We start from the raw sequence: 25,172 nt of genomic DNA on the forward strand, positions 1-25,172 counted from the left end.
CACACGTACAAGCCCCTAATTGATTCCACGTCATCTATGAGCATGTTTGGTATAATTTTTTTGGGGGAATGATATACTTACCATAAAAAAAGTTTACAACATTTGCAACCAATCTAATCATCATTGATTTCCGTCAATCTAACGATTATCGTTTATTAAAAATTATTGGGTCGCATTTATTAATTAATTATTAATTTCAATAAATAATAACCGTTAGATTGACATAAATCAACGGTGATTAGATTGGTTATAAAGGTGATAAACTTTTTTGGTTGTAAGTATATCTGCTCTTTTTTTTAAGTTAAAAAAAATAATTAAACTAAAGCTTAAAAAAAAAACTTTACAAAAAGAAGCTAAAAGATATTTAATGATTATATAAAAATTTTAACTTTAAAGCTCAAATTAAAAAGAAATTAATATAACTTAAAAAAAAGTTTTTCCTAGATATTTTTTTTTCATCATAATTTTTTTTTTTATTGTAAAAGTTTTTATAAAAATCTATTTTGCGTAACTTCTAATTATTAATAGAAGCAAAATTAAAGAAGAAGACATCCTAAACAAGGAAATTAATTCCCTGATTTCTTTCTCTCTCTCCTTTTTCTCTAGGCCGCCCACGTGAACTGGGTGTGAGGCCGGGGTGCAGTACACATTTGCTCCCTAAACAGGGACATAGTACGTGCGTACCAAAATAACTTCAGCAAAAATAATTGCCTAGTTTCTATATTTCGGGTTGGCGAGTTGTTGCTTTCATTGCTCAAATTAAATAACCTGAAACACGTTCCTTGAACTATACGATGGATAAATCTTCGTAAAGATAGGGATCGATTTTTCACAACTACACGTATAGGTAGATACTAGTCCAAAATAGATGCTGGTTTACGAATAATACAAAGTGGGCTTAACTTTTCTGCTGCAGAAAAGTTTGTTTGTTGCTCTCATAAAAAAAAATAGGTCTCACAACAAAAGGAATGAATCCCTTACAATATAGATCATATCAAAAAATTTATCTATATATTCTAAAAAAATATAATGTGTGTTGGCAAATAAAATTTTTTGTAGCAATTGCATAAATATTTTTTCTAATACAAAGCTTTCAATTGTTTTCCGTCTACATCACGTGCTTGACTTGAAGTACATATTTGATTCATAGTATATGATAAGGTCTAATAGTATAAGATCTGATTAAATTTTAGTACTATCTAGTACTTGACATGATATTATATAAAATAATATCATCAAATATTTGATAATGCGTTGTATAATACAAGATAAGATAAAAATAATTATTTTAACAAAAATAACCTTTAATAGAGAATTTATATTATTCTTCCAAATATGTCTATTGGTTAGTGTGCACAAAAAATATATTAATTTTTATAAAAATAAAAATCTTCAATATTTTAAAAATTAATTTTTTTTTAATATATTAATATTAAAATAATATATTAATTCTTGATAATTTCATTGATTAACAATGTTAATACATCAACCTCTTATCAAGCCTAATCCCACATTCTTAGGCCTGATTAAATTATACATCATTTTGAAGTATTACGAAATTCTGCTATATAAGTTTATACTATACTATGATTATATCAAACAACTAAAAATATCATAATGTATAATATAAATTTATACTACGAGGCATTATATATCATATCAAACAGCCCTAATCTACTTTTTCAGTTTTTCTCCTCAATACATACAAAAATTTCTTTAGTAAATTTAAAAAATCTAAGTTGAGTCTATTAAGTTAATAAATTATTGACACATAATCAATTATGGTAGCTAGTTATTGCATGTTTGAGAAAGTTTATTTTTATGTAATAATCTCTTTTTCTTTATTAAAAACTCTATCAAAAAGCTAAGAAGAGGTTTTTCTGACATTAAAATAATATGATTGAAACATGCACTTAGTTTTTAATTAACTATAATAGTTAATCATTAATTATAATTTGTCAACGCAATTTGACTTTATATTACTGGTGTGTTGCTAGCTTGGGAGTTTTCGTATTTAATATTTAAAAAAAAAAATTATTAAATTTGTTCTTATCATACGCTATTACTATTACTTGATTATTTTTTTATCAGTATTACACCCTAACATTATTGTCTTTTTTAAAAAAAAAATCTTATCATGATGAATACTTGATTTAATTTGTTATATTACATTACTTACATGTAATTCTTTTTCCTTTTTAATTGGGTTATTTATTTTTTATTTTAATAATTTATATAATGTTTATTTAATATATATACTTGATAGTTTTATTAAAAACAAATTATAAATATTAAAAAATAAGCATATTTAATATGATAAAATCATGAAAACTATTTAATATTTTATTTAATGGAAAGCGACAGTTGGCTGTTTTAGGAAGCGCTTTTGTGATCAAATAGTGTAAAGTATGTAAGAGGACTACTAGTATAAACCGGTCGAGTCGAAGTTTGGTCTTAAAAGGTTAAGTTTATGTTTAAATATGTCAGTCTGACCAAGTCTGTTACTTGTTATGAATATAATTATCAACTTGTGACCTGACTTATTTACAAAAAATAAAAGTTTGGTTTAGTCTATTAGCCTGTTTAAAAAAAAAAGACAAAAAAATTTATCCAAATAGAATATACAATCAACAACGCTATTAATTTCATAAATATTAATAAACTAACGTATATCCAAACAGTAAAATATAGAATAAAATCATTTAAAAAATTTGTTTAACTAATAAAATGGATGAAATATATTGAGGAGAGAAAGGGAGGAGACTATTACAAGTAGTACAAAAAATATAAAATAAAAATAAAAATTAATATACTAAACCAGTCTGATAGGCTCTACGGCCGAACTTTTGAATTGAAGTCTGAAGCTTTTTTATTAAACGAACTTTTATACAAGTCTAAGCCTGGTTCCAACAATCAATTTTAAACATGTAAACTCAGGTCTTCATGAGCCGAGTCAAACTGGTTCGTTTACCATCCCTAAAGAAAACTGTGCTTTTTGGATAACTCCGTTTCAATTAACTCATAAATCAATTGTAACCAGAAAATGCCTATATTTATTTTAAGTTGTCATAACTCATAACTGAGTGTTTCAATTCGTGATTTATTCTATTAATGGACCACACATACAAGTCCCTGATGACCTATTAATTGATTCCTCGTTTTTTTTTGTTATAGTACATGCACCCAAATATCTTCAGCAAAAATAATTTTGTAGTTTCTATATTTTGGGTTGGCGAGGTGTTGTTTTCATTGCTCAAATTAAATAACCCGAAACACGTTCCTTGTATTATATGATGGATAAATCTTCGTGAAAATAATTATCTATTTTTCACAACCACACGTATAGAAGATATATACTAGCTAGTCCAAAATAGATGCTGGTCTATGAATAATACAAATATAAAGCTTTCTGTTGTTTTCCGTGAGTACATGCACATCACATGCTTGACTAGTTGACTTAATTTAATGCACTCTTTCAGTTTTTCTCCTCAGTACATAAGAATATTTCTTTAGTAAATTTAAAAAAAAAATATAAGTTGAGTGTGTAACACCCCGTTCTAGAACTGGTTTGTTAACATCGCATTATGATATTAAGCGCAGTTACAATCACATTGGCTCAATTAAAGATCCGGATAAATTTTTCTTTTTAAAACGACGCCGAATTTAAAATATCCAATTGCGTGATCATAACCATATTACCTTGCGGAATCAGATAAACCAAGCTTAACATCATGTTCTTATTCCATTTTTAAACCATTAATTTACTTCTTATTTATTTCACAACTTCTACTATATTGTAGATCTCTTCATTAGCTACGCGTGGGTTCAAACCGCGCTCAAATCGGAGCACTGTAGCCCAAGTTATGGGTTTTCTACGAAACGCGTGCACGAATCCTGCTGATCCCGGCGCGACTGGCGCCAGCTGTGGCGCGGAGGGCGCCAACGAAACAGAAGCTCCCTATCACTATGGCGCTGGATGCGCCAAGGTTGGCGCCAGGTGCGCCCGCTGGTGATCCCGGCGCGATTTGCGCCAACACCGGCGCAATGTGCGCCACGAAACAGAAGCTTTCGAGCACAATGGCGCGATGTGCGCCAGAGTTCTGAAGGTTTCACCAAATCTTAGTATTTTACCTCTAACTAGAGTTGTACTTGTCCAAATTACACAATATTGGTCTCTATGAAAAGCTAAGAAAAATATCTACAACTTCCATACATACACCACAGTCCAAATCTATCATATAAATTCCTCTCCATAAATGGTTCTTAATTCTTGCATAATACAAATACATCTAAAAAAACATGCATGCCCTTTTCCTCATGGCTTGTACTAAAATTTGGGCAGCATAACCTTTGTTTTCTCAACAATTCCCAATTTAGAACTAGGTACCTAATATAATTTCTCAGTCCAACCAATTCAATAACTCAATACATAAAAGCATGCATATAATGAATTTCAAGTAGGCATCATTTACAGTACATATTCATTACAAATCATGGAACTTAGCTTACGAACACTATGATCATTCCCTTGGCTCCCATCAACAAAAGAGATGACCAAAGGCATGAGCATAGGGTAAGTCCATTCCAATATACCAATCATAAATCTATCTCTGCCTATCATTACAATTCTATACATGTGAGCTACAAAACAACATGTATAATCTAAAAAAATGCAACACTTCATGCATATGCTAATCCAGATATGGCCACTTGCCACCAGAAGCTCCTGCAGCATCCTTACCTGAAAGGGGGTCCCTACAACACGGGGTGAGATATACGAATATATCCAGTAACCCACTTGGAGCATCTCTCCACCCCACAGTTTCATATCAGTGTAATAGCAATAACAATAATAATGCAGTAAATACATATCTATGCAAAGTGCAATAACATCTCCAGGAGAAATCCCTCGAGCTCTCAAGTTGTCCTAAGGAAACTCATATGCAAATAGTCCTACTGGCCAGCTAACTACCAAGTATGATTTACGCATCCTCATGCAACATACCACATAGGGAAACACCATACTATGCCACACCAAATGCATACACATACGTATAACAAAGCATTACACTATTTCATTGCATTTATATACACTATAATCACCACTACCCTTTCAGGGCTTGGTGGAACAATCAAGGGAATTACACCCAAGGTCCGAAGGCTTACCTCAAGCTTCAATTCGACCTTTGTTCACCACCCACGAATTCTACAGTCAGTCAATTACAATACTCCACTTCTCAAACAATACCTACACAAGGTTTAATGCAATTAACACATATTGCATCCAATAACATCTCATAGCTATCAACCAAGCTATACAATCCATACCAAACATAAGCATGAACTCACCTATCCAATGGAGCTAATCAAGCTCCATAATGGTTGGTCTCTCAAGGTTGGTCCAATTGCCTCAATCCTAGACAACACCAAGGCGTAATCAACAACCAACCAAACCAAACCATTTATTAACAATGCAAGAAATCCAATATCTAAGTGTCATATTCTTGCCATTTTCCAAATATACTCATTTAGCTATCTAAACTCATTTCCACCGATTAAATGTCATTCCTAGAATTTTTCACCACATACACTAAGCTCCATTCTTTCTAGAACATAGCTAATTTAACCACATTTCATCAAAACCCCAATTTACTATTCATTGAACCCTAACTCATGCAATTTTCCATGAAAATGAGGTTCAAGGGTTAGAATCTTACCACCAATGGTTGCACAACCAAGGGTTGATGGCTCCTCAAACTTCAATGGAGGTTGAAGCTCTCAAAATCCCAAAATCTCACAAAGGGTCAAATTTTTGAGGGGCAATATCTCACCACACAAAGCTCCCCACTAAGAACTAAGCTAAGATTATGAAAGAGGGTGAGATTCTAAGCGATTTAGGCTTTTGAATCACTCAAAACGGTCAAGGTTTCCTCCTTCCTCTCTCTCCCTTTCTTCTTCTTCTCCTTCTTCTTCCTTTCTTCTCTGATGGTCGACGGGAAAATGGGGGGTTTGGATTCTTTTTTGTGTTTTTAAGTCACTTACTAGTTAAGTGGCTTATGTGAGTATTGGTTCATCTATCTATTCAACTCCATTAATTACCAAACTTTACCCAAAAGTCTGGAATATTTCTCTAGGAATATTTCCATTTTTATTTCTGTATTTTGGGCACTTTTGCCATTACCCATTTACACCCCTTAATTTTCACTGAGTACACTTTTTAACTCCAAAGTGACTCAGATCCATTTAATTAAGCCTTATACTTATTTTTACTCACTAAAACATGCTTAATTATTTAATTACATGTAATTTGCTAATTAATTAGGTTAGGGCTATTATAGAGTGCATTAAATTAATAAGTTATCGACACATAATTAATTAAGGATATGGTCTTTTTATACCAGTATTAAACTAAAAAGTTTGACACCACCGTTGATTTTAGTTAATATGATGATTTAAGAATTAATAATTAATTAATAATTATGACTTAATAAATTATAATCATTAAATTCATAAAATCAACAATTAAGATTTAGTATCAAAGGATAATGTCCCAATTAATTATGATAGTTATTGCACGTTTGAGAAAGTTTATTTTTAGGTAATAATATATTTTTCTTTATTAGAAACTCTATCAAAAAGCTAAAAAAAAAGTGTTTTTTGACATTAAAATAATTTGATTGAAACATGTACTTAGTTTTTAATTAATTATAATAGTTATCATTAATTATAATGTGTCAAGGCGATTTGACTTTATATTATTCGTCATATTTAATATTTTTGTTATAATTTCTCAATACGATTTTATTATATGCTATATTACTAATACTTGATTATTTTTTATCAGTAATTATTTTTTGGTAAACTATTTTTTATCAGTATTACACCCTAACATTATTGTCATTTTTAAAATAAAAAGTCTTATCATGAATACTTGATTTAATTTGTTATATTACAGTACTTACATGTAATTCTGTTTACTTTTAAATTGTGTTATTTCTTTTTTCTTTTAATAATTGATATAATGTTTATTTAATATATACTCTGATAGTTTAATTAAAAACAAATTTTTACTTCTCAATATGGTATTACTAATATTTAATTAACATAATGTTCCTTATAGCTCATGTCTCTTTATATTATTATTTATTTATTTTATTTAAATTAAATCATTATATTGCCAGGTAATTTTAATTTTTTGTCTTTTTAGAAAATATGTCAACTAACATGTAATGCTCATATTAATCGGATTTACATATTGCAAAAATATATTAGATTTTTTGTGGTGGTGGGAGAGTTGCTGCAGATGAGTCTGACGTTGTCATCTCGTGTTTCTCGTGCAACCTTGGTGCTTGTTGAATAAACATGCGGAATTTTGGGATATACAGTTTGTCCTGTAATTATAATTAATCATATTAAAAGTTTTATTCAAATAGTGTATTAAGAGCATGTTTGACATTTTTTTTAAGTTAAAAATTATGTTTAAGTTTATTAAACAAAAAAATTTAAAAATAAAGTTAAAAATTATTTAATAATTATATAAAATTATTCTTAAATCTTTGAAGGGAATTTAATTGAATAATTTATTATTAAAACAAATGATAAAATTTATAAATAAAAATTTAGAATAAAAAAGAACTAAAAAAAAAGCTTAAAAAACTGACATACATTTAAAAAAAAAAATTCGGAAATTTTTAATGTTTTTTCAGTATAAAATATATTTAACCAACCTTCGACTTATATAAGAAGAAAAAAAAAAAGCTTCCCGCACTAACTGATTACTTATCTGTTCACATTTTCAATTTCTAGTAGGTTCGACAAGAATGTTTATAGGTAACACAGAGTGTTCACATTTTCAAATCTTAGTAAGTTCAACAAGAATCTTCGTACGTACTGACACGAGTCACATGTTCCCATGTGCAGGTGTTTCCACATCTGTTAATTAATATATTTTTAATTAATATATTCTTAACCAATGTTTTAACAGTAAAAAAAATAGTGTTTTATCCAATGTTAGTCAAGTGATAGCAGCTTAAGGCTCCTGTAAGATAGAGAATACAAGTTCGAAATTGGGAGAGGAAGTCGTTAACTGTTCTTAATCCCCAATCGAATTAGTCATAAAACATGAACCAGTTAGTAAAAGTATAAAAAAATATAGTGTTTTAGTTAAGGGATTTAATATTTCTTATGTTATAAAAGATAAATTTATCTCTTGTATATACACAAATTCGTACGGGATCTATGTGAGGCCATGTAAGAAAAAGATAAAAACAAATGAATTTCACACACTTTTATATGTATGTAATAGATAATTTTTTTTCATATAATATAAAAAACATTAAACCCTTAGTTGAAATAGTAATATTCATTTTCAATTTAGTTTTTATATAAATAAAATTTTCAATTTAATCCTTATATGTATAATTATTTTTAATTTGGTCCCTGTTGTTTGTTATTATTATAATACCATTTATTGCTGTTTTTTTAACACATTAAAATGTGTGACTAAATTAAAAACAAGTGTCACCTAAAAAAAAATAGTTTTTTTATCCATATAATTGACAGTTATTTCAATTTGATCCCTATGTTTTATAGAATCTATATATAATAATCTCATGGCATATAGACGAATATGAAATCTATTATTTGAATTGTCATTAAATTAAAAACCTTTTTAGATTTAAAAATCAATAAAAAATGAGTGATATAGAAAAAAATATTTAAACCCTTTTTTACTTTTTTTAGACACAAACTAAAACAGGATTGATTAATGCATTTTCAATTATAATAATTTCTTTTTCTACCGATTTTATCGGAAATCTTATTTAGTTCGGTTCATGGTGTATATATGTGCATATCATATTGGTAACGTATAGGGGTTACTTCCCCAATATTATTTTTTCATTCTCGAAACTCGACTTCAAAACCTTTAATAAATAAGTTCCTTACTATTTAAGATAATTGTTGTTGACAGTATTTTTTATTTAAAGGTAACGGTGATTAATACAAATAAGTTTCTTACAATTTAAGATGTGTTATCCACACCAAAAAAAGAAGAACACTACTAGAAAAGTCATTATTTTTGTATCTTGTTTGGATGTATATGACATGGACATAGACTTTTTTTATTAATATATAACAGAGATTTTTGTACACATAATTATATTAAGATCAATATGAATTTGATATATTATTTACTTTCTTTATATTTGTTAATCAGGTGCAAAAGATAAGTAGGTATTAATTTTGTACAGCAAAATTAAAATAAAATTTGACAAAAAAGCAATTTCGTTGAAAATTAAGGCAATAGTTTTTGATAGAATTTAATTCATTTTTTGTAAAAAATGATTACAAATTTTTTTGACGGAATTTTATTCATTTTTTGTCAAAAATTTCAATGGAATTTGTTTTTCGTCGAAAACTAATACAAGATTTTTCGATGGAATTTTATTGATTTTTCGTCAAAATTTTTGACAGAATCAGTTTTCCGTCGAAAACCATTACAACAATTTTCGACGGAATTTCTTTGATTTTCCGTCGAAAATTTTTGACGGAATCAGTTTTCCGTCGTAAACCATTACAACAATTTTCGACGGAATTTCATTCATTTTCCGTCACAAATTGAGACAAGATTTTTTGACGAAAATTCATTCTTTTTCCGTCGAAAATTTTCGACGGAATTATTTTTTCGTTGAAACTTCCCACAGAAATTATTCCGTCGAAATTTTTCGAAGGAATCTGTAATTCCGTCGAAAAAATTGTTACCCACGAAGATATATTCGACGGCTTCATTTCCGTCGAAAACTATCATTCTCGACGGAATTTTAACTATTTTCGACAGAATTTTTCCGTCGAAAAAAAAACATTTTCTAGTAGTGAAGATGTGTTATAAAATAAAGAAAGATAAGTTAAGAGAAATAAGAGAAAGGTTTATATGGAAGTATCCAGAAATCTTATTTTCCATTGATTATCCCAATTCTTATGGGATTTATGTGCTTATATAGGATTCTATACATTAATAAAGGAGTAAATAAATTTTAATACTCCATTAATATTATAATTATAAAATATATAAAAAGTCATAGGAAATCAAATAATCATGCACATGTTAAAGTACATATTTTACAAAAAGATAATTATTGTTGACAATATTTTTTATTTAAGGATTTAAAGTTTTTAATATTATAGAAGATAAAATTATCTTTTATATATATAAAATTTCTTAAGACTTAGTTTTTCTCTTTCTCTTTTTTTCTCTTTTAATGATCACATGTTGACTTTACGTATTTTTATATATATAGAAAATAATTTTATCTCGTATAATAAATTTTAAATCTTTTATTTAAGCATAATAATGGTCTACGCTATATACAGAGGATGAAATATTGAGTGGTCAATATTTATTCATTTATTTTTATGATATTGTGTATGGCCCGAATTCAAGCTCAACAACCAAATTCTTGGACTTATTTCATGATTGAGTCCCCTTCGGGGGATGATGTGAGTCAAATGAATAACGTTTTTATCCTTTAATTGAAATAAAATTATGGTTGATTGCCCAAAATAACAAAATCAACTTAAAATAATATTATGGTAATTTTCATTAAAAAATTTATAAAGTTCGATGTACTTGTTAAGTTACTTGCATTTTAATATTCTAAATTATTACATATTTAAAAGAAAGATTTTCATAATATATTTTCTTTTTTGTAAAATGTCAAGTAATATTTAAAAAAATTGTTTGAGATAAAACTGATTAAATAAAAGCATGAATTTAGCCAACCTAATAAGTAATAACATGTTGAGTGATCAAACTTCTAATAGTATATTCTAAAATTACGTAAGGTATGTGTAAATAACGAGTACATGTGTAAGCTTAGTCAATTTCAAGGTTGAGTTGGATTAATTCAAATTTAAGAATTATATTAATCTTCAACCATGAATTTGTTTAATTAATTGGTAAGAATGAAAACAATTTGTCCGTAAAACTTAGGCACAATTCCTAATACCAGCTATCTTTCTTTTATTTGTGGCAATATTCTCTTCATCTTGGAATATGGCCGGCTATTTCTATCTCTTTTTATAATATAAAAAACTCAGTGGAATAACTTATTAAAATTGAAGAAAACAACCTATTTAATTATATTTATTTTAATTATTCCTTTTAGAAAGGTCTATAAATATAACGAAGTAGTTCCAACTTTTCCTCAAAGCAAAACAAGAGCATAAGCCTTGTGTTCAGATTTAACCTTTTCATAATATATATCCAAACCTTCAGCATATATAAATGTTCATGAAGTACCTAACTCTAGTTTATGCTCATCTGAAATGGGTACTAGATTTCCTTCTCTACTATCCCTTTTACAAGCTTCATGATTCTCAGCCACCAATATTTGTAGAGGAGCATAGTATATTCCATCATGAATCCACTCCTGGCTCAGAGAAACATATAGATTGTGGTGTGTGTCTCTGCAAAATTGAAGGAGGAGAGGAGATTAAAGTGCTGAGATGTGACCATGTCTTTCACAGATATTGCTTCGATATATGGGTTGGTTTGAAGAATATCATTTGCCCTCAATGCAAAGAATCAGTGTGTCCAAGAAGGGCTATCATCAGTGAGCATGAAGCTCAAACTTTATTATTCAAGTTTTGTTCTATACGCACTGATGACCGTGAAAGATGGTGGCTACGCTGAGTAATGGCCGCTTCTCTTTTCTCAAGTCACATAAAGTAACATATCTCATGTGTGATACATGGGGAAATACTTTCTTATGTTGTTGGCTCATTTTGTTGGAGAAAGTATTTTTCATGTTACTCGTACATTGATATGTGTGTTTTATTTTATTTTTTATTTTAATTTCTTAATGGTGGGACCTACCTTAAACATGTGTGTGTAGGGAAAAAAAAATTCTCACGTGAAAGGAGAAAAACAAAGCCCTAGATATATATAATAAGTGGTAGAATCCACCACTTGTTAAAAAAAATAAGAAAATAAAAAGAGAATAGCACGGATTTCAATATCTCATAATATGAAAAAGTAATCTCCGACAAAAGTAATTTCCCATTAATGGCTTGAATGGTTTTGTATCCAATAAACTATGGGAAAAAGAGTTCTTATGTTGTAGGAGAACCTTTTTTCATGTTAGTGAGAATTCGTTTTGCGTGCAAATATTTTTTTTATTTTCTTTCTTTTTTATGTGTGGGCTCCATTATAAATTTGAGTGTGTAGAAAACTTTTCTCCTCTCCAATAACATGAGAAATGCATTGCCCCGTAAACTATTATCATTCTGTTTAATTCACTTCTTTGCTGTTCAAATAAAAATTGTCTATCTGCTTAAATTATGTAAAGCAATGGCTGGTTTAGGAAACGCTATTCTACCAGGAAATTAAGCCGCTTTAATTATTCAACAATGGAATTATGGAAAGTAATGGCTGCTCTTACTCTTTAATATTAAGCATGTCTAGAATGAGAAAATATTTTTAGTGCTTTCTTAGTATTGAAAATTGAGTACATCACTTACTTAAGATTGAAAAGTATAACTCACCTAACATTCTTTCTTTTATGATTAATGCCACGTATATCCCACTTTTCTATTTCAAGTAAAGGAGCACGGAGAGAATTGAAAATATGCTCAATAGAACGAAAGTGGTATTCCCTCGTAAAAGAGAATCAAGTTATGTAATTCTTGATAATAATTCACTGTAAGTTAAGACTATAATTTGCTAAATAAAATATTTATTATTCTTTATTACATGGGTACAACTTCATAATTACTTTTAATATTATTAATCTTGCTAACCAGTTTGGGACACCGTTTAAGAAATTAAGAATATCAAGTATTAAACGAAAAGTTAAGGGTGTTCACGATCTGGATTGGATTGATTTTGGAAGCAAAAATCATCCGATCCAATTTCTTCGATTTGATTATGTAATTGTAATCATCCATTCGACTTGAATTTTTTCAAATCCGATCCGATCCAATCCATTTTTATTCGGTTTGGATTGGATCGATTTTTGATTTTTTGTAAAGCTTAACATTTGTATTATAATTATTGTGCAAATAACATATCTTTTGTATGTATTGACTTTGTAAAGTTTGTATAATAATTATTGTGCAATCTAGAAGTATCAGTAAATGATAATCTAATTTTTAATATAATACAACAAAAAGTTGAAACAGGTAAGCTCAATTTCAAATATCTATCACCTATTGGATAAGAAAAATTAGACAATAACAAAGTAAGAAAAAATAATCTCAATTACTAATACAAAGAGATCTTAAAACAATTTTTATTTCAGATTTTGGCACATAAATTTTATAGTAATATCACGTTCATGTAAAAATTAGCCAAATAATAGTACCTTGTTAGCCAACTAGTAGTATCACAGATACAAACTATAAGATGGAATGGAAGTGCAAGCAAACCAATTTTATATTGTTGCTAAATGTTATTTGAGACTTTAGCCAACTAATTTTTCAAGATGGAATGGAATGGAAGTGCAAGGGCAGGGTTTTGTGATGAGTGCAGAATGTGTATCGTTTATCTGAATCCAGAAAATTTGATGGAGTTGTGCTATTAGAATAGGAAACAAGTTCAGCTCATAGGTTCAGCTGGTAATGCTCGTCTCCCTCTATTCTTCAATTGACTCAGAGCTATATAGAGGGAAAAGACCTGGCCTTGTTTATATTTTTATGTTGTTTTGCTTTTTAATGTAGGAGGGATTTTTTATTTATCTATTAACATTTAAAAGTTAATTAAAGTAATGCTTTAAATAAGAAAAAAATTATACTTACAACTTATTTTCGTTTATAATCTTTTACAACCATATCTTAACCGTTAATTTATACAATAAACGATTATCATTTACTGCGAATTAATAATTAATTAATAAGTTTAATTGGCAAAATAATAACCGTTGATTGACAAAAGTCAACAATTAAGATATGGTTATAAGAGGTTGTAAACGAAAATAGGTTATAAATATAATATTTCTCTTAAATAATATCTTAATCGGAAGAGTTTTATAGTTAAGATTTACAGTCGAGTAACAAGGAAAGCTAGTCAAGATTCTAAAACATGTAGAGAATAAACCCGAGACTAGAAACCAAGCTAGTTGACAATTTTTTGTGTGTGTGGATAATTACAAGTATTCTCCGGAAGAGGTAATTCTGTTCGAGCCAAGAACATCCACATCATGATAGAACTAGCTCTCCCATTATGCTGCTAGTTGACATTCTTCTACACCAGTATGCTACCAACTGATGTTTCTTCTTTCTCTTTAATAAATGTTACAATTTGTATACAAAGAAATTTGGTGAATTAGCAATGAGCAAAACCAAGTAAAAGCAAAACTGATAACGGTCACATAAAAACACATTTGAGTAAAAAGAATGATTAAACAAACAAGGGGGAACACACAGCAGCAAAACATGTTTCAGAAATCCAAATAGATTCCCCATCCTAGACAAAGGCAAAATATTCCTTTCCAACCATCTCCTCCCTCTGCAAGTATCAATCCATCTTTAAGCACACTAAATTCTCATCTCTGCAGTACCATTTGAATAGCATTTCGTTGAGACTGAGTCAAGCTCTGCAGTGCAAGACAATATATTGCACATGTTCAGTATCATTCACCTGTACGTCTTAAAAGTTGAACTCACTAAATAATTTATAATGCTTAACAACCTCGCAAATGTGATCTAAGAGCTGTCTGTCAGACTGAGAAAAGTTAACAAAGAAATCCAAGAGGTAATTTGCCAGATTTATCTGTCAGTTGCAATTAAAATTGTTAACAAATACATATGCAGGTTAGTGCATCACATTGAACAAATGAAACATACAAAATCCGGAGCACAGACCTGATTAAGAGGATCGGCAACACTTAAAAGGTCATCTTCATACTGATCATGTTGATCCTTGCAATTTCGAAGCAAGTTGAGCAATAAAAAAAATAAAAAATCAGCTCAAAAATCTAACAACATATAATTGCACAAAAAAGAAATTAAGATATGTGGCAACTGTAACTCAACCAAACCTCATTAAATAATTTTGCCATTGCTTCAAGATGTTCATACGTGGGTTTTCCTGAAGCAGATGTAGACACTGAATACAGAAACTCTTTATCATTTTCAATGCCATCTGCCTGAACTTCTTCCCAGTCACTATCCTGAATGAACAGTTTATATTAAGTAGGAACTTTTGATAAACAGTGTGCAATTAATACGCATCAAGATGCATTACACTACCTCATCATCGCCGGCCAAAACTTGTTCTTGTATTTCAGTTAACGCATCTGCCAATAAAGCCACTATCTGCAAGATATTCAGAAAAAAAAAAAAATTACTACATTTATTTACAATATCAAAAAAATCAACTTCTACCAATTGTCTACTATTGAAGATGAATAGAATTTCAATCATGACAGTACCAATGTAGCATAGTTGAAATTCAGCCTACAAATTTTGTCAAAACTGTACTTTGGATTCTAAAAGAAAAACTCATTTTCTGATTTAAAAAGCTTCTCCACCTGCACTAATGAAGCCCAATAATGCACTGTGGTCAGAGAACGAAACGATAATTACACAAATTGTTAGAGCCCTTGAACTTATGGCCGACATAGAGGAGCAAGTCAGCTTATCCAAGGATAAAGGGCCCACAAGTGAGTGTATGCAAGGGGTACAAGAGTTATTTGGAACAGGAATGTAGGTATTGAGAAAAGGGAAAATGTAAACATAGTTATATCACGAGGCTTATGACAGGTTGTCTCTTGCTTTCTTACTACCTGGAGAGTTTTTCTCCATCTGAGGGGCGAGCGTTGGCCAGCGGGGAGAACACTTCTACAGAAGTCCTTATTCTCTGTATCCAGTTTTCCTCTTCCTTTTCATAGTTACTGTTCTATCGAGACATGCCCAAGGGCACTGCCATCTTACATCAACATAACATGTCCAATCAACTACCCTCCATAGATGAAAGTATATCTTCTACTAGTTAAGGCATCACAATAATTAAAAGGAATTACCTTCGTAGGAAGTGGCAACATTACCCACTGCTCTGGAGCTGACTTTGCCTTTGACCTTGTGGTTATTCCCACACCAGACTTTGTAACACAAATAAGTTCAACAAATCAGCAAGAACTCTTAAAAAAAAAATGAATAAATAAGTAAATAAAATTACAGTTATACCTTCATAAGATGGCCTTGGACATGTGTTTTTGCAAGTTCATTGTGCTTACTTGTTAGCAACAAGGCCAGGGCACTTGTAGTAACTTTTATTTGATAGGCCCCCTGTATCTCACCTGCAACCAGATATCATGGGGAAGAAATTTTGATTGATTTATGTGTGTCTAAGCACTCCTAGTTGATCATTCTCATATTTAACAACAAAACTAAAATTTCACATTAATAAGGATAAATATGTGTGTGTATCTTTTGATGCAGAGAAGCTCTCCACATAAACATACAAGACAATGGCATATCTGATCAGATGTTACACAGTTATTTGTGTCAACATTTTATGAAGGCTGCACAGCAAAATTAGCAAGAGGAAGCTTGATAAGAAAGGTGACAAAAAGCAACGAGAGGAAACGAAACGCCTTCTCAGAGCAGCACACTCAACAAACATCACAAGACAGAATAATTGCACAGCTACACGAAACAGACTTATCAAAAGTTCAACCATTTATTACAAAGCTGACTGGCATCCAAGCTGTTAATCTTATGATTAAACAACAATAATTATGCTTGGATATGATGAGGTAAATCATTATTATTCCCATCTACATTGATATAAAAGCTAAAAAGTTAAAAGTAAAAAATTAGTAAAATGCAGCTTTGAGTAAGTGCCGTGAAGTGTCGGACATTGATACATGTCCAACAGGGGTACAAGTACAACTACTAGTTTGAAGTATCCGTGCTTCCTTGATCTAATTAGAAAATATAATGTCAGTCAAAGACACTATAGGGTTTGGTCATTAAAAATTAAGCCAATACTGATGACTGTTTCTGTCATTCATGCATGAGGAAACTCCATAGCTATTTGCAAAAATAAAATTACAGAAACAGAATTCAGTGCTGTTGACAAACTATGCAGTAACAAGTTCATAATTTGCAAAACAGCAAATACCAAAAAAATCACATACTCAGATACCTTAGCAAACATAATAGGAGAAGGATGCTGACCTTGCTGCTTAGTCCATTCTGACATTACATAAGCAAAGGAATTAGCATGTCCATCAGCAGGAATTGAGATCAGCAAATCAATAAATTGCTCAACATTTGGAGCACTCATATGTACCTGCATTTTGAACAATATTTGAAAAAATTATCCCTATACAGACAAAGGGAAAATGGCAGGTTTCTGCCAAACAAATAATGTAATACAAAAGATGCTAAGGATAACATGACAAGCACAATAAATTAAGTAATCAAAAGGATACCACAAAAAGCAAGCATTGATGCAAGAAGAGAAACCCAGAAATGGGGAGGAACGGGAAGAAGAAAAACAATTGTACAAGTTCTATAAAATGACCATTTCTAGAAGCGCTGCCTAATAGCACACAAGTTTTATAAATGATAATTTCCAAAACTGCTGGCTTTCGAGTTCTGTAGACTATTAATAAAAATAGATTTTGTCATTAGCCATTACCACTAAAAATTGACAGTAGAATCATTCAAAATCAATCTGAAAAATTGGCTGTATTACCAATCTGGCAAAAACAACTAGCAATGAGCTCCTCAAGGCAGCAATTTGAGCAGATTGCATTCGTCTGACAAGAGCAGCAACCAGGTCTCGTATGTGTACAGCCATTTGTGATGGTAAATGCAATATAAGTTGAAGAATGTAACTCCCAACAAAAAAAGACCCAGAGCTTTCCAGATTGGGATCTAATAGTCTGTTCCAAATTTACAAGAAATCAAGCAACAAGGCAGAAACTTAAAAAGATAACACAGACGCACTCAAGCAGGAAACAGAAAAACAAATAAAATAATAAACTTATCCTAATTGTATCTATACTATAGTGGAGAGCTCAGGTGAAAACCAGAAGAAAAGTAAGCCTTCTTCCATTTTGATCACTTAAACCAATCAAAAATTAATTACTTTTTATGGGTATATGCAATTAATTACTTTTTATTACGGCAGTAGTTTAATCTTCCAGCCAAAAAAAAAAGTGAACAAAACAATTCCAACAACGAAGAATAGGTAACAATAACATAAATTGGAAGTGTTAGATAAATATATGTCTAGTTACATGTGTGTGTTGTGCTCAGATATACAGCTGTATAAACTTGGGCAACAGATTGATTTTTCCAGAATGAATAGAAACGGCAGCAACTGTTAGAAGTCACAAATTTCATATACTGTTTTTCTCCTTTTTCATGTCCTACAGGAAGGTCAACATGAAAAGCACCAAATTCAATAAATAACAATATATTTTTCATCAATTACTGTGTATGTTTGGCTTGAACTCCACAATTAATTATGGAGGGACTTAACGAGTTCACAAGGGTTGATTCAGTGGCAGGACCTTGCACCAAGGACTCTAGTCGGGAAGATGAACAAGCATTGGATATTATTTGACTTGAGGACAAGTCCACATCCCAATGGGGGAAGGGAGAGAAATGTAAAAAAAAGGGACAACTACCTTGAAGTTATATCAAGTAAACTTCTCATAGCTGATCCAGAATCAGATCCCCAAACAAGAACTTCTTGTCTTGCCCCAGATATAAAAGCAGATAAACATTCCGTAGCATTCTGCTCAGGTCAAGTCAATGCAAACATTTAATTCAATTTTGTAATCAGAAATCATTGCAAATATGACTAATGAAATAGAATATATGTTTATGTAGCAAAATACAATGACCTGAATTTCACTGTGATCATCACTTTGAAGGATTATTCTGATAACAGCATTGAAAGAGACATCATATATTACTTTCACTACATCACCAGGGGCATTCTGTACAAAGCTTTGACAAATTGATATCAGAAAATCACAGGATAAATACGGTGCTCAAAGGTCAAAGCTGATAATGAACTTAACAAAATTAAAAGAAATCATGCTTTCATGCAAGGACACTTGCCTTCAGTAACATTGTCACCAGATCTAATGACCCAGCTACCAAACCATCAGCCTGCTCTCGGGGCTATAAGAACATTTAAAGGGGTGCATAAATAACAATGGGTGTTATTCTAAAATCCTTAACCACTTACATTGGAATAACTTTAAATTGTCATACTTTATTTAAAATTGGTCCAATATACGGCATAATTCTGGAAACCAATGGACGTGTACATTCAGGAATGCTTTTGATTGCCTGGAAAAATAAATTTCATTAGATGACAAAAGAAATTATCTTAATCATTGAAAAAATTGCTGGAAAAGTATATCAGTATGAACCTAGAAACTAGACCACGTATGAAGCATAATGAGTGATAAATTGAGATCAAATGGACATCATAGAGAAAGCAAAACATTGCAGCTGAAGAGCGGTTTAAGGGGGAACTACTAACTAGTGTTTCAAGAATGTAAAACATATAATGACAATAAAAGTGTCAATAAATATGTCATTTACCAGAAGACAAGGAAAATTCAAAACATAGCGTACCAAGAAATAATGTAAACAGTAATTCCTAGCCAAAAAATATCCTAATAAAAATCTGTCCCGGCAGTAGCTTTGCACATCTCCAACCATCAGCAACTTGAACACTACTACAGATATTGCAATAATTGTATTGCAGTGATGCACGGTAATATATAGAAATGAAACCCAAGAATTTTCTAGGGAATATAATAGGCAGGAAATATATCTGTCGCAAAGAAAAGCACACACATAAACATACTACATACATGTATACCTATGAGCATAGATGCATATGCATATTCACATACAATCATTCAGAAATACAAAGAAATATCTAAGATTCTAAATATTACATATCTATTCGTATGTAAGTACTTACAAATGTACTAAATTCTAACACATAAATAGTAAAAGGGTGGCCCAATCAATGAAACTCCAACCATTGTGGGCTCTTGAAGTAATTGTTTGAGCCAAATGAGTTCACACATAGCTGACGCCTAATGCCATGTCTTGATATTCTACTTAAGCACTTAGCCAAATGTTATATATTGTTTTATCTTGCCACTGGTGGGTTGACACTAGTTTTCTGTTGTGTTGCCTGGTTTGTACTACTTAGACTGAGTGTTGGGTTTCCTGGTTGTGGCTGTTGCTTGTGAGCTGTATCCCTCTATTTTTGTCCCCTGTCATCTCCCGTTGGTGTTGGGCTTGTCTTAGGTTAGAATTTATATGCCTTTGTTTTGATGTAAGATTGGGCTTGTCTTTGGCAGGTTAGAGGCCTTTGTTTAGGTATAATATAAGGCATATACATAAACTTACAAACTCATGTCTATCATGTATTTTGAAATAGAATATTTTTAAATGTTAGTTGTGATTGTGACTTTATTTTTATTATGCGTTATTTGTGTTATTTATACCTACATTATATTTCTAGAATATAATTTTACAGAACAGGTAGGATCTTATGTTTCTTGTTACGACCTTCTGCTCTTAGTTCCTAAGTCCCTTGTCCAATAATAGGTAGGATCTATGAGTTTGACAATCTCGGTCATAACTAATGTAATATGCTAACATAAACAAAAAAGGAACTCAGCAAATAATAATACTCACACACACAAAAAAGAAAAAAAATCAAACTCATTACCTCAAGAACTTCAAGTGCATCAATACTGATAAAAGGATCCAAAACATGTGATGCCCATACATTAAGGACCGCGGGAGAAATAATGCTTTCTACCAATGCCGATGATTCATGACCTATAATAAGAAAAAATGAGTGCATAAATACAAACAAATAGCTAGCTGAAATACATACATCCAATCATGCTTGCATGCATGGTAGTAAGAGAAGAGAGTGAGAGAAAGTGAGAAACCAGAAATATTCAATATATATCTATAATTTAAAAATCTGGGCAGATATATAAACTAACCTGCCCTTACTGCAGCATGCAATGTTTCAAGCACCATGTGCAAGGTTTCATCTGATGCCTGGAAACCATATTAAGATAACTACCACATACAACAATAGTAGAAGATAAATGGCAAAAGGATTTATATGGTATGGTACTTGATTAAGAAGATCTGTTAGGGATGAAAATAAACCCAACAGTTGCGGTTGAACAATTTCATTCTTTGCTTCGGGGAGGAGCTGTGCAAGTGCTCTGCAGGCACCTACTTTTAGGGGTGGAGGCCTGTAAAATGCGAAATTAGAAGAAAGTATATTACATGAAAAATACAATGACATAAGTGTGCTTACACATCCATTGTAATTGCTTTCATTGCCGCATAGAGAAAGTGCTCTAGTACACCACTGCTTATCTGTAAAATCACAAGATCAATCAGAAGTCAGAGAGAGAGAGAGAGAGAGAGAGACAAAGAAGCTATCTTAAAAAATAGGACAGAATTCAGTTACCAAAGAGGAGAATTTAGCAACTGAAGTAAAAATGCGAGCATATAGAAAAGGGTTTTCAAGAGGACCTGTGAGAAAAGGTGAAATATAAGATACTGAAGAAGAATGGAAGCATAAGGAAGTTGAGGGCAGATTTAAGAAGTGACCTGTTAGAGAGTCCTCAGTGACGATCTGCTCAACCAATTGCTTCAAGCTACTTGTCTCGAACCCTGACTCCTGTATGAATAACATAACATATATCGAAGTGTATCCTAGTGCAAAACTAAAGCACAAAAAATTGAAAATGGAAATGAAATGATAAGCCAAATTCTGCTCATCAGAATCCCAAATTGAAAGTCAAAATCCCAAACCTCTGTCTCCAACAGTTGTTCTGAAAGGGATGATAAGGCAAAAAGAGTAGCTTCTCTTATCTGCCAAACATTAACATGCATAATACAGTTTACACTTTAGAAATTTGAAATAAAAAAATAAGCATTTTTTACGAAAAATCTCATGAAATGATTGATGCATAAGCAAAGAAGAGTAGGGGAAGAGGGAACAATGGGCAGAAGAGGAAATGGGGCCATAACAACTCAGCATGCGTGGCAAGAGGAGTGGGAAGGAAGGGGGATAACATCAAGAGCAAGGATAAATGTTGGGGGGGATCCTAGCAGAGTCATCCAAAAATTTGAGAACCTATTATAGGGAGCTAGACTCCATTGTTTCTTTCTCAGTGTAATAAACCATTTCAACTCAAAAACTTAATATGTTAGCCTGTTAGGTGAAGGTCACATTAATAGTTTTATGTTATATTTCTTTAACACACTCTCACACAAGAATCCATTGGGCTTGAAGGGTGGACAATGTACAAGCTACATATGCTAAGAAATTCCATAATATTTAATTATTTATTAATAGAATTTGAGCAGTAAGAATCAAACTCGTGACCCCTTGGTCACAAAGGCTCTGATACCATTTCAGCCCAAAAGTTTAAGTTGTCAGTGAAGGTCACATTAATGGTTTTATATTATATTTCTCTAACACTCAGTAATGTGGCTAACGAGTTACAAACCTAAATAGGAAAAGAATAAAAAAGATAAGGATTGAGAACAAAAGTATTTTAAAATAGCCTGTATCAGCAAGCCAATCAAATTTCATAAATTATTGTAAATATGCATGGGTAAGATTGCATATAAAAATTTCCCCCTCACCCCTACCCTTGCTAGTCAGGGTTTAACAAGGAATGACTTTTATATTCTATCAGACATACTAAATAGTTTCTAGATCAAAGGAAAACAGAAAATCTGTATTTACCCTCCACCAGCTTGCATTGCCAGCCACTTTTCTTCTTTGAGATTCGGTGAACCATTGTTTTGCAGCATCCATGATGGCCAAAAATCCTTCACCATCAAAAGAATTTACTACCTCTTCCAGTAAAAGCACGCCTACAAGATGCAATTTTCTTATAAAGCTCGTGAAACTTTCTAAAACACATAAAATTCATATGAATTAACAGAATAACAGAAATGAAGAATATAAAATCACTAAGTAGGGGTGGCAACTGGATCCACTTTTCCATTATCCATTCAGTCCATCCATATATAAATCCAATACAATCTATACAATTATAATAATAAATATAATGGATTGGATGGATTAGGCTAGTTTTAGTTAATGGAGGGTTAATGAACCAACAAAGCTATATATTGGATATGCAGTAGATACCCTTAAAAGTTCAGATAGTTAAAATAAATTGTTGATAGCTAATAAATGGATTACACGTTTGTAATGTATCTATCCGTAATGAACCATTTGTCACCCTTACATAAAAGGACGGTGACAAATAAGCTGCTTATCACTCTTAAATGATGAAACTCATCAAAATTTGAGGAAATATATAAGAGGAACACTAGTAACACACTCTTTTCAACACTTTCTCTATAATTAGGTGAAATTTGATGCTGACTCCACTAAATAACCTAGGTCCATTCTATTAGAGCCGCCAATATAGGATTTCACCCAATAATAGAGAAAGGGTTAAAAAAGAGTGCGGCTAGCATTTCTATTTTATACAATACAATATAAGGTAAAATTATTATCATAGCAATCACTAAATTAATAATAATGAATAAAACTAACTCAGCGCAAGGGAACCAATCAGTCAATTTGAAATAAACTACTACCGTCAGAAATTTAAACTAAAAAAAAAAAAAAAAAAACTTAAGTGGACTTACCAGAGATACGACAGCTATAAGTGGCATCCTCTTCATCAGCAATGAACTGGTTAGCATCAACAGACCACGTATGAACCTAAAAAGTGATTGGACAATTCCCAGGTATCAGCAATAAAAGTAGACAAGGATGCAATTGCTGCAAAGTGACAGGAACATCAAAATGGTACTACTATATATTACCATAATTTTCAGTATCACAGAATAGAACCAAATATATGCCCAACAGTCCAACACCAAATCATAGTGAAAACCGATTGATCTAGCATGTGGTTATTTTTTTCATTCATATAATATCATTTGATAACAATTTATAACTTTGTTATAATTTACGTAGAAAATAAAATACTTAGTGTAATGATATGGTTGCTGCTTTCACCGTGGAAACAGTTTCTCTGCTCATTGGAGTGTGGATGTGTACATCTAATAATTCCAAGAGTCCACAGTGATGGAAACCTCATGCACCGGGCCACCCTTTTTTTCGTATTTTGGATTGAAGGTACTTATGCAAGCTAATGCAAATCAATCATGTGATATTTTTATATACTCTAGTAATTTTGGGTCAAATATAAATAAATAATTAGTATTTGTCATCCTAATGCAAAGCCCAACACCTCAACCATTTTCCAACATTGCAAAATCTTTATGTAAAAACCAATTCAACCCAAAAGCTTAAGCTATTAAGTGAAGGTCTCTTTAATGGTTTTATATCTCTAATACGCCCCCTTATACGAAAGCTCATTGGGCTTGAAGGGTGGATGATGCATCAGGCCCAGCCTACCTGTACTAAGAAACTCCACAAGACTTAAATAGTTATTAATTAAAATGGGGGACAATGAAGATCGAACCTATGAAACCGAAGTTCTGATATCATATAATGAACCAATTCAACCCAAAAGGTTAAGCTATTAAGTGAAAGCCTCTTTAATGATTTTATATCTCTAACACTTTAAAAATTTCAACAAAACAAAATATTTATTGGACAAAATAAAAATAAATAATTAACATGAACAATACAACAACAGCAAAGCCCAAATACTCAACCATTGTCTAACATTGCAAATCCTTTAAAATTTCTGAAAAAAATAAAGTAGGGGTACAAAATAGATTTTAATAATTAGGTCAGAAATATCTCCAAATTTTGAACTTCATGCTATCATACTACTTCAATAAGAAAAAAAATCATCCATTGACCTCCATCTAATAGTTTAAGCTAAAGGAGATTAACGAATCACTCCATGACATCAGCAAAATGAATTCAAGTGGGTCAAAATGGAAATAGCATTTACAAGGGGAAATAGGATCAGTACGAAAATCCGAAATCCTTTGGTGCATCAATACCTATGCAGCATGGAATCAACTAAAAGACTCTAAAACATCACTTGCTTCCATTCTATATCACACAAACATGAAAATGCACAAAACTCTAACACTCCAAAATTTCTAACAATTTTAAAATATTCTTATAATAGCAG

The 25,172-nt window shown here is 31.2% G+C and overlaps 2 protein-coding genes and 1 long non-coding RNA gene across 13 annotated transcripts in view; 1 reads left to right on the forward strand and 2 right to left on the reverse strand.

The window, feature by feature from the left end:
* Positions 1-4,447: 4,447 nt before the first annotated feature.
* Positions 4,448-5,986, reverse strand: LOC133287199 (uncharacterized). Its single transcript, XR_009748214.1, has 3 exons — positions 5,718-5,986; positions 5,350-5,416; positions 4,448-5,248 (listed from the first exon to the last, which is right to left on the reverse strand). It is a non-coding gene; the product is annotated as an uncharacterized LOC133287199 (long non-coding RNA).
* Positions 5,987-11,218: 5,232 nt separating this feature from the next.
* Positions 11,219-11,817, forward strand: LOC133287190 (probable E3 ubiquitin-protein ligase XERICO). Its single transcript, XM_061484754.1, has one exon. The coding sequence runs from the start codon at positions 11,285-11,287 to the stop codon at positions 11,690-11,692; it is 408 nt and encodes a 135-aa protein (XP_061340738.1). The 5' UTR covers positions 11,219-11,284; the 3' UTR covers positions 11,693-11,817.
* Positions 11,818-14,046: 2,229 nt separating this feature from the next.
* Positions 14,047-25,172, reverse strand: part of LOC133287159 (uncharacterized) — a 29,796-nt gene continuing 18,670 nt past the window's right edge. The window contains exons 12-33 of one of the 11 annotated variants that reach the window (XM_061484719.1): positions 23,701-23,776; positions 22,781-22,911; positions 21,838-21,897; positions 21,634-21,688; positions 21,491-21,555; positions 21,335-21,396; positions 21,146-21,269; positions 21,009-21,066; positions 20,723-20,835; positions 19,237-19,314; positions 19,081-19,143; positions 18,861-18,956; positions 18,642-18,751; positions 17,702-17,891; positions 17,179-17,293; positions 16,183-16,295; positions 16,020-16,097; positions 15,247-15,312; positions 15,036-15,167; positions 14,860-14,916; positions 14,687-14,767; positions 14,047-14,591 (exon numbers count right to left, since the gene is read on the reverse strand). In XM_061484719.1, coding sequence (XP_061340703.1) covers positions 14,541-14,591; positions 14,687-14,767; positions 14,860-14,916; positions 15,036-15,167; positions 15,247-15,312; positions 16,020-16,097; positions 16,183-16,295; positions 17,179-17,293; positions 17,702-17,891; positions 18,642-18,751; positions 18,861-18,956; positions 19,081-19,143; positions 19,237-19,314; positions 20,723-20,835; positions 21,009-21,066; positions 21,146-21,269; positions 21,335-21,396; positions 21,491-21,555; positions 21,634-21,688; positions 21,838-21,897; positions 22,781-22,911; positions 23,701-23,776 — 1,974 coding nt within the window. In that variant the 3' untranslated portion in view covers positions 14,047-14,540. Of the gene's footprint in view, positions 14,592-14,686; positions 14,768-14,859; positions 14,917-15,034; positions 15,168-15,246; positions 15,313-15,428; positions 15,926-16,019; positions 16,098-16,182; positions 16,296-17,146; positions 17,294-17,701; positions 17,892-18,641; positions 18,752-18,860; positions 18,957-19,080; positions 19,144-19,236; positions 19,315-20,722; positions 20,836-21,008; positions 21,067-21,145; positions 21,270-21,334; positions 21,397-21,490; positions 21,556-21,633; positions 21,704-21,837; positions 21,898-22,780; positions 22,912-23,700; positions 23,777-25,172 lie in introns of those variants that run through there. The other 10 variants (XM_061484718.1, XM_061484717.1, XR_009748207.1 and 7 more) reach the window with 10 other exon arrangements.

Source organism: Gastrolobium bilobum, unplaced genomic scaffold, assembly GCF_033153095.1.
Source record: "Gastrolobium bilobum isolate Gb01-03AN ecotype WA unplaced genomic scaffold, APGP_CSIRO_Gbil_v1 utg3288, whole genome shotgun sequence".
In the NCBI taxonomy this organism is placed as follows: domain Eukaryota; kingdom Viridiplantae; phylum Streptophyta; class Magnoliopsida; order Fabales; family Fabaceae; genus Gastrolobium; species Gastrolobium bilobum.

Excerpts from the sequence above, each read along its gene's own strand:
- LOC133287190 (XM_061484754.1), top strand. The coding sequence starts at position 11,285 with ATGTTCATGAAGTACCTAACTCTAGTTTATGCTCATCTGAAATGGGTA.